At 39.4% G+C, this 12,477-nt stretch overlaps 1 protein-coding gene across 2 annotated transcripts; it reads left to right on the top strand.

The window, feature by feature from the left end:
* Positions 1-213: 213 nt before the first annotated feature.
* On the top strand, positions 214-11,587 carry LOC103149304 (AP-1 complex-associated regulatory protein-like). Of its 2 annotated transcripts, XM_007568393.2 has the most exons (10): positions 216-473; positions 1,205-1,253; positions 1,359-1,385; positions 2,384-2,409; positions 2,498-2,594; positions 2,786-2,884; positions 5,526-5,587; positions 6,178-6,251; positions 6,371-6,493; positions 8,317-11,587. In XM_007568393.2, exons 1-10 carry the CDS (start codon positions 403-405, stop codon positions 8,586-8,588), a joined length of 900 nt encoding a protein of 299 aa, XP_007568455.1. In that variant the 5' UTR covers positions 216-402; the 3' UTR covers positions 8,589-11,587. The 2 variants fall into 2 exon arrangements, with proteins under 2 accessions (XP_016535306.1, XP_007568455.1); XM_016679820.1 differs by lacking the exon at positions 2,786-2,884 and having other exon boundaries at positions 214-473.
* Positions 11,588-12,477: the final 890 nt, after the last annotated feature.

The raw sequence follows: 12,477 nt of genomic DNA, 5'->3' as shown, positions 1-12,477 counted from the left end.
ATTCCCATTGCTGTAAATAACCACCCCCCCAATTTCAAAGGGAGAAATACAGAGAATAATTGCGGTTGTGGAGATGATGTGTTCACATACACCCAGAAAGTATGTAGTTGCGCCTCTGGTAACTGGGTAGAAAATGTAAAGAATCTGGGTGCCTTAACTTGTTTTTTTTTTAGGTTTTTTATTGTTGTTGTTGTTGTTTTTTTTCTAGGTGGAACAGCAGGTGGTGGTGTTTCCTCCAGGCATGGTGAGTTAGCAGCCAGAGAGGAAGGAGGATGAGGAAGTGGTTGGATCAGAGGACTGGACCTGATGATGATGATGATGTCGCCGCCTGTTGTGATGCACCAGCAGCTTCCAGGAGAGTGCTAGCTGGACCCCCAGACTCCGGTCATTCCTGACAATGAGATGGGTAACTGCTGGGCTTACTGCGTGGGGTTCTTCAGGAGGGAAGCCAACAGGATCCAGAGAGGAGGCGGGTACGTAAAGTGAGGCTAGTAGTTAGCTAGCCGAGCTAACTAGCCTGACAGCATCCCTGACCCAGTGTATCCGGTTACTGATAACGCAGCTAAGGTTTTTAGTCTATAAGTGACACGGCAGAATGTGGAGGAAGGCTTCAGTGCTGCTCCGTCTGTGTCGCCACCGGAAGTAGGACTCGGTTTAACATAAAGGCCGGTCAGTTTGTGCTGTTTGTTTGGGGTTTAACCTGCAGCCGGCCGGTCGGTCTCAGGGGGAATGAAGACCCCACCCCACATTATTGTTGACAGCTTAGTCACAAATACATTCACGCTAGTCTAGCTTGAATGTATTCGAACACGTTTCCTTTCCCAACGCAATTCTGAACTTTTACATGTTTTTTTTTTTTGCGCTTTAATTTCGTCTTCAACGCACAAACTATCACTTGGTTGTTCCTTGTGTTGCGTTCAGGCTGCTCTGTCACCAAACTGAGTGTAAATAATTGATGTTTTAGCCCCATGCCGCCTTCTACACAGCTTCCCTCCTACTCATTTACCCCTCTGTCTCATTATAGAGCTTATATAATGATAGTTTTATGTCATATTCTTGTTTCTGTTGCAAGCCTCTACTTGCAGGTATGATTAGACAGTCATTTAATGAAAGCTTTAAATGACCAAAAATAACTGATTTGTGTTGCAAATCTGTTTGCCTTAGCTTTATCAAAACATGATATATTCCTCTAAATATGTTTCAGGTCAAAGTACTTTCGAAGTTCTACTACAGGAGAGCATTACACAATAGAGGTATGACTTATGGACTTGGTTAATTTTGTCCTTTTGAACTGTGAATATTCAACCCAAGTTTACTTTTATTGTCTTTTTTTTTCTTTCTTTCTTTAATTTTTCCAGTTTGAAAATCTGGTAGAAAGTGACGAGGTAAGTCAGATTTTTTAATTTATTTTTTAATTCTCAGTCTCACAAAAAGTATTCAATGTCCCTTCACATTTTTCACCTCCCAACCACAAACTTTTAATTGTGGAATTTATGATAAACAAACACAAATTCAAGTCAGTTCAAAATCAAAAATACTTTATCGATTCCAAAGGGAAATTATATGTTGTTGTGACTCAAATTGTTCAAGACTCTTCCGAGAGTTACTGTAGATGGTGATGGCTGCGATCTCCTGTAGCTGTTTGTGTTGCAGCGAATTGGAAGAAGCCTCCGACTGAATACACTCTGAGTTTTTATGACAGTCTCGGAAAGGAGGATGCTCAGAGTTGGCCGTAATTTTTGTGATTTTTATGTAAAGTCCTTGTGGAAACTCTCATGACTTTCTTACAGTTGTGGTTTTTCTTCTGATTTCCAACTTCTGAACGGCAGAATGTGGAGGAAGGCTTGGAATTAATTAGGAAGTTGGTTGGAATTAATTTGGGTGCCTGAAAACAAATACATGCCACAGTTTTTGTATTTTTATAAAAGGAAAATTTATATTTGTGTTTGACATAAAATCCCAATAAAATATGTTAATTTGTTGTTGTTTTACTCACAGTTTTGCTACTTGGGAAGTAATTTCATTGCAAAAGAGTGTTTAAGTTGAATAAATTATTATAAATTTGGCAAAGACATGTCATTGCTTGGCTACCAGAGAAAAAAATACCTTAAAAGTAAAAGTGTGACTACAATCACACATAGATATTACTGGAAGAGGGAAGAAAGAAAGAAGAAAAAAAATACAAATAATAATATATTGATAAATATATATAACTTAGCATTTTCCATACAGGCAGTCTGAGGGGACTTTTACTTTCACATTGTCATCGTTATCCTGATTGTTATTCTCCTTTCATGATGAATTAAAGAAAATAACACTGATCCAGTTTTTTACACCAGAGTTTTAAAAGTGACTAAAAATACTGTGACTGTTTACGTTTCAGGCTGAGAGCCCAAAGCCCTGTCCAAGGTAAGCAGTCGGGTCCGAATCCAAAAAAAAAAAAAGAAAACGAACTCACCAATATTAAAACTGTGATGTTGTTTTTTTTTATTTGCAGGCCCATCAATGAAGATGAGCTCAGTCACCTCAGAGAACACCGCTACGCTGCTATCTCTGACAAACAAGTCCTCATTGACCAAAAGCTGCAAGTTGAGGTGAGACATGATGCTTTAATTCTTGAGAGTTCCAGCTCCCGTTTTTTTTTTTTTTTTTTTTTTTTTTTTGTGCTTTTAGTCTTTTGTTTTTGGCTTATTATTTTTATTATTATTATTTGCAGCATCGCTTTGTTTTCTGTTTTGTTAACTTTGTGTTTTGTGTTTGTTTAATTTTGTTTATTTCTGCTCAGTTAGAGGCACAGGAGGAGAAGTTAAGGCTAGAAGAGGAGGCTAGAAATGCCGCCCAGCGCGAGGCCGCCAGGCTGGCTCGTGAACGAAAAATGAAGGAGGTGAGGCGGCACTGAGCGCTCCCTTCTGCTAGTTTACCTTACGGCGTCTCCTCTGACCCGGTGTCCCTCTAGGTGGGCCGTCCTGGCTTTTAAACTCCTCCTTTTCCTTCTCGTTTGTGTGTTGTTCTTTCTTTTTCGTTTTAGCCGTGTGTGTTTTTTCTTTTGTTCTGATCAGCCTGTTTATTATGTTGGGGCAATGAATATTTCATCTGCATGGTTACAGTTCAGTTCTCCTCAAATAATTGGTTATAAATTAACTTAAAGTAAACTTAACTTTAACTTAAAGTAATTTATTATCAACACATAAGTCAATAATTTCTTAATATTGATGAAAAAGTGCCAGATTATTTCACTTATGACATGGGGGAAAATATCTTATTGCTGAAATAATCTGCCAGTGGAACTGGTACTTCTTATTTTTTATTAATATTAAGGAATTATTGACTTAAACACCTTTATCATTCTGGAAAGTTACTTAAACATTTTCTTTTCTTATTTCAAGTGTACTAAGATATTTGAACTGGAAACTAGAAAATAAATACTTGGTACAATTTTGTGTTTTTGCAGTGTATCTTGCAGTTGATGGACAAAAACATTGAATTCAGGGCTACGCGTGTGATCTACTGGGGTTTATGGTATTATTGTACAGTAAATTTGTTGTAAGTAATGATCCAGATACCCTTTGATAAGCAGAGCGTTGTCTTTTAGAGTTCAGATTGTTTTATTTGTACAGAGTGCATCATTCGACGCTGTTGGTCGTAATGTATCTGTTGATCATGACACATTATTGAAGTGACTGGAGAATTTGACTGGTTTAGATAGACTGGTCTTATCTAAACAACAGGGCCTTCTTTGTGTCAGTAGGTAACTTTTCATCAGAACAGACAGGAGTCACATGTGGGGTTCCCCAGGGTTCAGTCCCTCGTGCCTCTCCCTTCTAATATCTACAGGTTATAACAGTGGATAAGATTAGTTATACTACACAGATGATACATAGCTCTACATTACGGTGTCACCAGGTGAACACGAACCCATTCAAGGAACAAATCAAAGCGTGAATGTGCCATAACTTTCTTCAGCTGAACAGAAACAAAACTGGAGTAATTAATTCTTTTGCACCTAAAGAGGAGTGGACAAGAAGTTGACGCACAGTTAGAAATCACTGAACAGACTCTAAATCTGGTTTGGTGCGGTGATGGACTCTAACCTGAGCCTTCAGAGTCACATGAAGACAGTTACAAAGTCAGACTTCTATCAGCTGAAACGTGCTGCAAGGATTAAATGACTGATGCAACAGCTAGAGAAACTCAAGGCACAGTTTGCCTAAAATCTCCCAACAGCTTCAGCTGCTCCTGTTGCTGTAAATGTGCCGCACAAATAAACTTGCTGTACCTTAAGTAAGTAAAACTATATATACATTTCAAGGTGTCAAATCACAAAATGCTTGGCAATACTTTGAAGCATAAGAGAAATGAAGAAAATGCTGATTTTAAAAATGTATTTTTAAAAGTCCAGAGGGTCCACTGATCTCAAACCAAAGGGAAGAGGGTTCCAGAGTGTCGGTGCCACTGAACACAATGCTGTTTTCTTTTGTCTTCGTCTTGTATGGAGAACCGTCAGCAGGTTCCTGATCACAGGACCTCAGGGGCCTGCCAGGCAAAAAGCCCTCTAACCTTGTGACTCTCCATGAGAAGCTCTCCGAGTCAGTAGAGGAATATTAAACTGCACTCTAAAACAGATCAGAAGCCGTTGTAGTCACGCCAACGCTTGAGTCACGGGTGAAAACTTGTAGGATTTTGTCATTTTTGAACAACTTGCAACCGTTTGATGTTGAAAGTACTTTGCAATAATTTAGTTGTGATGAAGCAAAAGCACGAGTTGGTAGATGACTGAAAACAAGAACGAACCAAAGACTTCATATTGGGATCCAAAGTGAAACCAGAAGCAAAGGTTATGCCAAGGTTCCTAACGGAGAGATTTTGCCAGAGAACCAAAAGGTCTGAGCGTCTCCTTTCTCTCAGAGGTCCGTTTTTCTGGTACAAAGATAATTACTTCAGTTTTGTCTTTTATTTAGTTGAAGAAACCTGTCAGTTTAACAGAGTCTGTGCAGCTTAACAGATGGTGGCAATTCGAGGTACAACTGAACCTCGAATCTGCATCCATAGCAGTGATTATGGATGTCTTTAAAAGTTGACTGAATATCCCCCAATGGGGAGCAAATAAAACCCAAACATTAGAGGCTCCAGGACCTTGAGGGTTCTCCAAAATGATATATGAATAATTACTTCCACAAATATGTACAAACCACTTCCTGAAACCGTCTTTAATACTGCGGAAACAGGCTTTATTGATTAGTGTAAGCAGGAAATCTTTGACTTTGTTAGGAACTGCGCTTGCCAGATTTGAACAAACCTTCATGAAGACGAGCGTAGTGGTGCTGAAGCAGAAAATTTCCTGTCCTTATTTATCTCCCTTACTTTTACGGTCTAAAGGTTTTCAGCTTGCTTAAAGAACATGTAAGTTTGTTTGCTTTTTATTCTCCATCCGTCTCCATGAGGCCGACATTCTGAAACGTTTTCATGTAAATCCTGCCTCTCCATTTTGCTAACGGCGAGCTATTTGTCTTGTTTTCCATCTCCAGCTGTACACTCAGAGGACGCGGGGGAAAGCAGACGGCTCGGGCGCCGAGACGCAGCAGAGAAAGTGAGTTCCTTGAAGTTCTGTTGGCGGCACAAATGAGATCGTAAGGTTCTGAAAAGGTTCCCATTGTGAAACTGACATAGAAGGGGCAATTATCTGTTTCACTTACTGGATGGAAAAGTCCAGACTTGTCTCTTAAGAAACTGTTTTGGGGTGAGGGGGTGTTGTGAATAATTGTTGTGAATAATTTCACAACTTTTTCCAAGTACACTCCTGATCAAATTTTAATGCTGGTTGGAAATTGGCAAAAATTAACATTTTGCTCTGTTGGGTCTTAAGAGTGTTCTAAGTAAAGCTTCAAAAAGCAAAAAAGAAGAAAATGGGAACAAGTGAGACAAAAACAAAAAAACAACAAATTGCTGAAACTTGACTAATAAGTAGATTGTAACTAGAACTGTTTGGACTGAAAAGCTGACTAACTCAGCTGTCCACATCTAGTTTCAGCTCTGCAAGAACCAGGTTCAGCAGATTTTTATTTAGGAACATTTGTGTGTGTGGGCGTGTGCGTGCGTGTGTGTGTGTGTGTGTTTTTTTTCCTTCTTTGCCCTCTTTAAAGTCCTGTTGTAGTGATTGTCTGCCCGGCTTTTTTACAGACAAGCCTCTGGGGAGGATTTTGACGTCTACCTGCAGAACGTGAAAGCCCAGTCGGATGCTTTCAGGAGCAACAGTGAGTGATGGATTTTTGCTGGATTCAAACCTATGCTGTGCTAAAACCAGTTCATAGCTTTGATTTTTGGAAGAGAAATGTGCCGTTGCGCAGCGTAGCCACTGCCTGTGTGTTTGCAGGACTTCCCTCTGAAGCAAACGCAGTGACGCCCAACACAGACTACAGCTGGGATTTCACCACTAAGACCCGCTCCACCAACGACGACGGGACCTCGCTCGACTTAGAGTGGGAGGATGAGGAAGGTAACGGGTCGACTTTTAGTATTTAGTTTCACTTAATCTGCTGTTTTAATCACTGGTACCTTAAAATGGGGGTATCTTTTTGCTGTGAAAGTTTGCTAATTAACAAGATAAATGTGTCTGATTTTAGGTATCATCTAATTAACTACATTAACATTTGTGGTAGGAGCTTACCAATAATTTGTAAAAGACACTGGTGCAAAAATTGGCACCAGTGTCTGGAGGGGTGCCAAAATACAGCGGAATAATAATTTTTTTGTCAGCATTTTCTGTATTTAACAGCTGACTATGCATTGAAAACCCCTGAAGTGGTCCATATAATATGTCTGCAACAGTGACGTGCGGTGAGGTTCATTACTAATGAGGCACTGACTTATGACTTAGACACCATGTTATTGGACGTACGGAAATTTCGCACATGCATACAATGCTGGAGGGCAAAAAGACTAATCTTTTACATGTCATCCATAGCCGCGTTAACTCAGTGAGACTTAGAAATGTAGGTATAATTTCGTGCTATGATCCACAGCAAAGTTATCTGTATTCACCAAGCTACGCAGACTCGTTGCCATAGCAACTGACAACAATGCCACTCCATGTTTTAGGATTTAACACCAAAAAACATTCAAGAAATTTGCACACAGAACAGAACATTTAGTCTGTTGTTGTAGTACATTTTAGGCTTAATGTTTAATTAATAAATAATTGCTGTGGTAGATTAGCTACTACTTCTACTTTACTGAATTATTTAAACATAAAATGTAGCCCACAAAACGCACATTTCATTAAAAAAACTAAACAAAAGCATCTCATTGATGTTTTACCTTTACGTATCAATGAAATCCATGCACCGCTAATTCTGCACAAAAATATCTGTTCATCCAAAGCCAAGTCTATCCTCGGCATGTCTTTTCTACTCCGTTTGAGAATCATCAAACTGTCTCGAAGCAAAACCTTCAGCTCCGGTGTCGGTCTTCCTTTAGTTATTATTTCCTGCTTCAATTTAAAATCCACTTTAGAAAACTGTTTAAGTGTAGAAATGTAGTCTTTCATGTTGACGTCGGAAGAGAGGAGAAAACAAATATATCGCTGTACTTTACTTATTTACTGTATGGCTAGATCCATGGCTAGCTCACTGTGTCTTACTCTGCAGTTGTGCAGTCACAATATCTGGAATCATGAGCGCCCCCTGCCATGAGGCAGGAGAACTTCCTGCCTCACCTCGAGTCTGTTCTCTGCCGTTTCTGATGTGATCTCTCCTCCGCACACAAAACACGATACACACACAGTTAGTGACAAAAAAACACTGTACATTATATACATAAGAGAAATTATGAAAAATCAGTCCATATATTAAATGTTTTTTAGCCATTTTATTGCCGGCGTACAGACAGGACGAACATGCTCCCATAGAATGGCAGCCAGTGCAGTTAGTGAGAGGTTGATCAATCCCAGGTGAGGGATTGTGTATTTTTTTTTCTCGTGGGACTTTTCTGTCAGGCAAAAGTTTGAGTCCCACGCATCCTGGAGACAGTTGAGGCTACCGCTAACTAGCTGCTAACATGTCCTTGCTAGCTAGCTAGAGAGCTTCTTTTGTTTTGTTTTTTTTGTTGTTGTTTTTTTGCGTCTGTCCTGGATAACTGCACATTTGTTGCCACTTGTCTAGACGGCGTCAGTGCATTTCTGTGGAGATGTAAGTCTTAAATTCCAATCATAAAGGTCTTAAAAACTCTTAAATTTGAGTTGGTGAAACTTGCACAAACCCTTCAAAGTAATAATAAAGACTTGTAGATGTTGGAGTTAAAAACGTCGTCTTCCCTCCACAGGAATCAACCGAGCTCTTCCAGCCTGGGAGCGGTCTCGGACCGAGGAGGACATCTTGCGGGCGGCCCTGCGGCCCGGCAGCAAACAGATGACCAGCGGCCCCACCTCGGCCTCCGAGGACTCCAACGCTCTGGAGTGGGAGAACGATTTTGTGAGCACTCACCCGGAGGACGGTGGCGACGCCGAATTCGAAGGGTTCGTCAACCCCGTCCTGGACACCCCCTCAGAGGACGCCTCGGACTCTGGTCTCAGGGCGGAGAACCAGGACAGATAGTGTCCGGCACCAAAGGAGACCTCACCAGCTTTTTGCCTCATGAATCCGAAATGTCACTTCTTCGTAATCCGTAAAGAATCTCTGATGCTGGAGAAATTTGGTAATGGATCCAACATGGCAGAGTCTAAAGACAATTATTTTTTTTCCTCAAACGTGTTTTCAGTGCCTTCATCTGCTACAATATCTGACCATTGAGCATTGTAACTGTCCTTCCTTTTACCGTTTTAAACATTGTTCAGAATGTGCTGCTTTCTTTTTTGTTTTTGATGATGATGATGATCAGTGCTTGAGTGACCGAACTGAACCCAGATTGTTGACAGGAAACTTCAACATGACCGCTAACTGTAAAACCAAACGGATGCTTTAGGAGAACAAGGTGATGGTTTAGCTAACAGAAAGACAAAGTGTCACTTTTACATCTCGGTGTCTGGGGACCAAATGCAGCTCTGAGTCCAGGTGAGCATCACGCAGGTTTTTTTATTACTATGTATGCAAATGGAATATCTAGAAGTCAAAATTTTACCCTCTCAATTTTATCCAATACAGTAAAACAAAATACTGCAGCCTCTATTCAAGCAATACAGTTTAAATCAGATTCACACTGATTTAGGTAAGTGCAGAATACCAGAATTATTTACAAAAAAGTCCCCCAAAATGTCAAAAAGTTAGGAGATAATTTTACTTTGGCTTTTATTAAACTGTATGACTTGGGTCAAACCTTTTGTGCCGTTTCCACAAAATTCCCACAATAGTTTTACTGGAATTCTGGCTCCATTCCTCCTGACAGAACTGGTTGCCATGCCAACACGTTGACTGTGTTGTCCTTAAGCCGTTTTGTAACTAATCTGGCAGTGTTCTTAGGATAATAACTCACTTGCGCCTTAACTTTCCCTTCTCTGATGACGACCTGAGACGTTGCTTCAGCATTTTCACATGGATGCTTTTTTCCTCACACCTTACCATCTGTTTTGTAAAGCGCACCAGTCCCTCCTGCAGCAAATAAAACCCCACCCACACATGGTTATAAACTTCCCACTTTCCCCTCAAAATTTTATCGGTGATCATTGAGGCCAAAAATACTTGTACCGATTTTCGTTTCATCCCCAGGACATTGAAAACTGGATCTGTTTGTTGCTGTAATTTGTTCCCAAGTGCTTTTTGCAAGCTGTAATCTGTAATCGTTGCTTTTGGGAGTCGTGGGCTCTTCCTCTCTGCGTGGCTCTTCAGCCTGTGTCGGTACGCGACTCACTTGGCTGCGGACCGTGTCGCTCGATAACCGGCTCCAGTCAGCATCTTTAGAACCTCCGTTGCTTTCGCCATGGAGTCGATGTGCATATTTAGTACGAAAACATGTTTCAAGGTATCTGTAGATGCGTATAACTATTTCAACCTATTATCTATCAGGGAAGAAAATCGGTCGAATCAACAGATGTAAAATTCGCTGCACCACAAGGAAGTTTGTGTTTTACATCTGACCAAGTACATTTTAAAAAACGACTGGACTGCTCCTGCTACAATGTAGGTAACTGCATTTAGTCACACTTTCAAATTTATTGGCATTCATTGATTGAAAGGAGTAAGAAAAAAATAACAATACGGATGGTTTTGAACTTTATAAATTAGAATTTATTGTAATTCTTATAAGAAATGTATCACGATAAACGATACAATAAACGCCCACACCTACTTTCAAAGTGAGTATGTCTCCAGGATTCTTAGATGATTTAACCTACAAATGTCCGTACTTCAGGGCAACCTGTGCGCAAAACAATCTGATTTCAGTGCCGTATGAAATCCTGGCAGTTGCATGCATAAGTCTCTAGAAATCACAGGACGGCGCCCAGGTTACACTCAGCACAACAGAACATGGAGGTAGAACCTTACACATGTCTCAAAGCTCTAAAAATCAAATCAAAAAGTCAGCAATTTCCACAAAGACATTTTTAGTTGTTTTTTTTTTTCTCGCTCTGTATGCAATCTTTGTGACGCATTCAGCATCCATGCGTGCCGCATGTTAGCCAGCTCCAATCAGACACGGTGTACTGACGGTGCATGCGTTCTTCACGAAGAAGAAGCTCTGCTGTTGACTGCGACCTCTAATCAGAAGCTCCGAATGTTGGAACCATCAAGTATGAAATTCTGTTCATCTTAAATGTTTTTGTTGTTGCTGTTGCTTTTCGGCAGAATATTCTGAAAAATCTGACGCGAAGCAGGATTCTCAAGCTAGCCTCTTTTAAGATGACGTCAAAAATCCAAAGAGCAATTTATTAATATCTAATGCCAAAGTGAATTAGAAAATCTATGTGGGAAGGCAAATCATTTTTAGAGCGGTGAACATCAAAACTGGACTTAAAACGTCCACTAATCAGATTCCTGTGATGTGCGGGCAGCAGAGGCGCACCGATGCCGGTCTTTTTTCTGGCCAATTGTCGATCTTTAAAATGCAGATTTTAGCTGATGTCAATTTTTTTTTAAATTAAAAAACAAGTGAAAAATTTTTTTTGTTTAGAAAGTCAATCTCGCACATAAATATCGGGCTGACCCAACCGGCCGGTCACCCAAAACTAAGGAAGTCTGAGCCCGGTTGATCAGTGCACCCCTAGTTAACAGTAATGCTGTTGGTGTGTCCAAATCTGTTGTAAACAAGTTGGCCAACAAAGCAATCATGTTTGTTACATTATCACAAGAGGTTTTGTTTAGTTTTCACTTTGATCACTTTCTTTGCTTGTTGTAGAGGATCTTAAAACCTTTAACTCTCATGTCGACTGGTGGAGGGAGACGATGACCTGGGGAATGTGTAGAAGACACATAGGTTTATTTTCAGACTTTTAAAAAAAACAATCAGTGTAATTTACTGCACCATTTAATAATTTAATTTTATGTTTTGTTGTGATTGTTGTTTGAACTTGGTTTAATTCTTGTAAATTGTGTAAAAAAAAAAGTATAATTAAACATTCCTTGTCATGATGAGTTGAAGAAAATAAATTCATAGTTTTAAATGTTTGTGTCTATAGTTTCACTGTTTGGTATATTGTTGCAAACCAATGATGTAGTAAATTTCTTAGCAGATTTTTTTTTATTCCAAAGTCAGCATTCATGTTCTGTCCTATTGTGCTCATATCTTAATTTGATTATATATAATGACGCTTAATCAGTTTTCATCTAATTTGTCTTTTCAGTGTAAGTACTCGAGCTGCTTTCCTGAACGTTTTCCACTTTTGAATGATAATTCTCTCTTTGAAACGGTTGAATACTAGCAGAGCTGAAACGATTAATCGTGATTAATCGATTATTGAAGGAAGTAATGGTCAGCTAATTTAGTCATTGATTAATCGTTAACTGGAGAATACAGGCTCTGAAAATGAAAAAGGCCATTTTCAGGGCACTAATTAAGACAAAGCTGAACAAAAACATAAACATTTGAGATAAAAAAAATCTCTATGTTCTGGCGGAAAAAAAATCCTCAAGTGACATAGCTTTAGCTTCACCTGATTAAAATTCTGTTCTAAAAAATCTATAAAGTACTTTTTGTATCCAATTATTAATAATTTAATCCAAAACTAATCAGATCAGGCTGAGGTTTTCATATGTTGATGCTGGAAGTATTTTTTTAGCTGCAGATGGATCCTGTGCTACTAATCATCCGGCGTTCGCTACAGGAGTGTGGCGTCATTACATTTTCGGCTGTTTATTGTTTATTTTCTTATTCAAAATAAGGAATTGTATTGTTTATTTGTGTCTTTTAATATACTTCTTATATTGTATAAAATAAGCTCAAGTGTTTAAATGAGAAATCTGCAGAATTTCCTTTAATCCAATTAATCGATTAATCAACAGAATAATCAGCTACTAAAGTAATCTTTACCTGCAGCCCTGAATAGTATCTTTA

The sequence above is a fragment of the Poecilia formosa genome, unplaced genomic scaffold, assembly GCF_000485575.1.
Source record: "Poecilia formosa unplaced genomic scaffold, Poecilia_formosa-5.1.2 Scaffold221, whole genome shotgun sequence".
Taxonomy (NCBI): domain Eukaryota; kingdom Metazoa; phylum Chordata; class Actinopteri; order Cyprinodontiformes; family Poeciliidae; genus Poecilia; species Poecilia formosa.
Note: the sequence above shows the minus strand (reverse complement) of the source record. Positions and strands in the feature narration are given on the sequence as shown.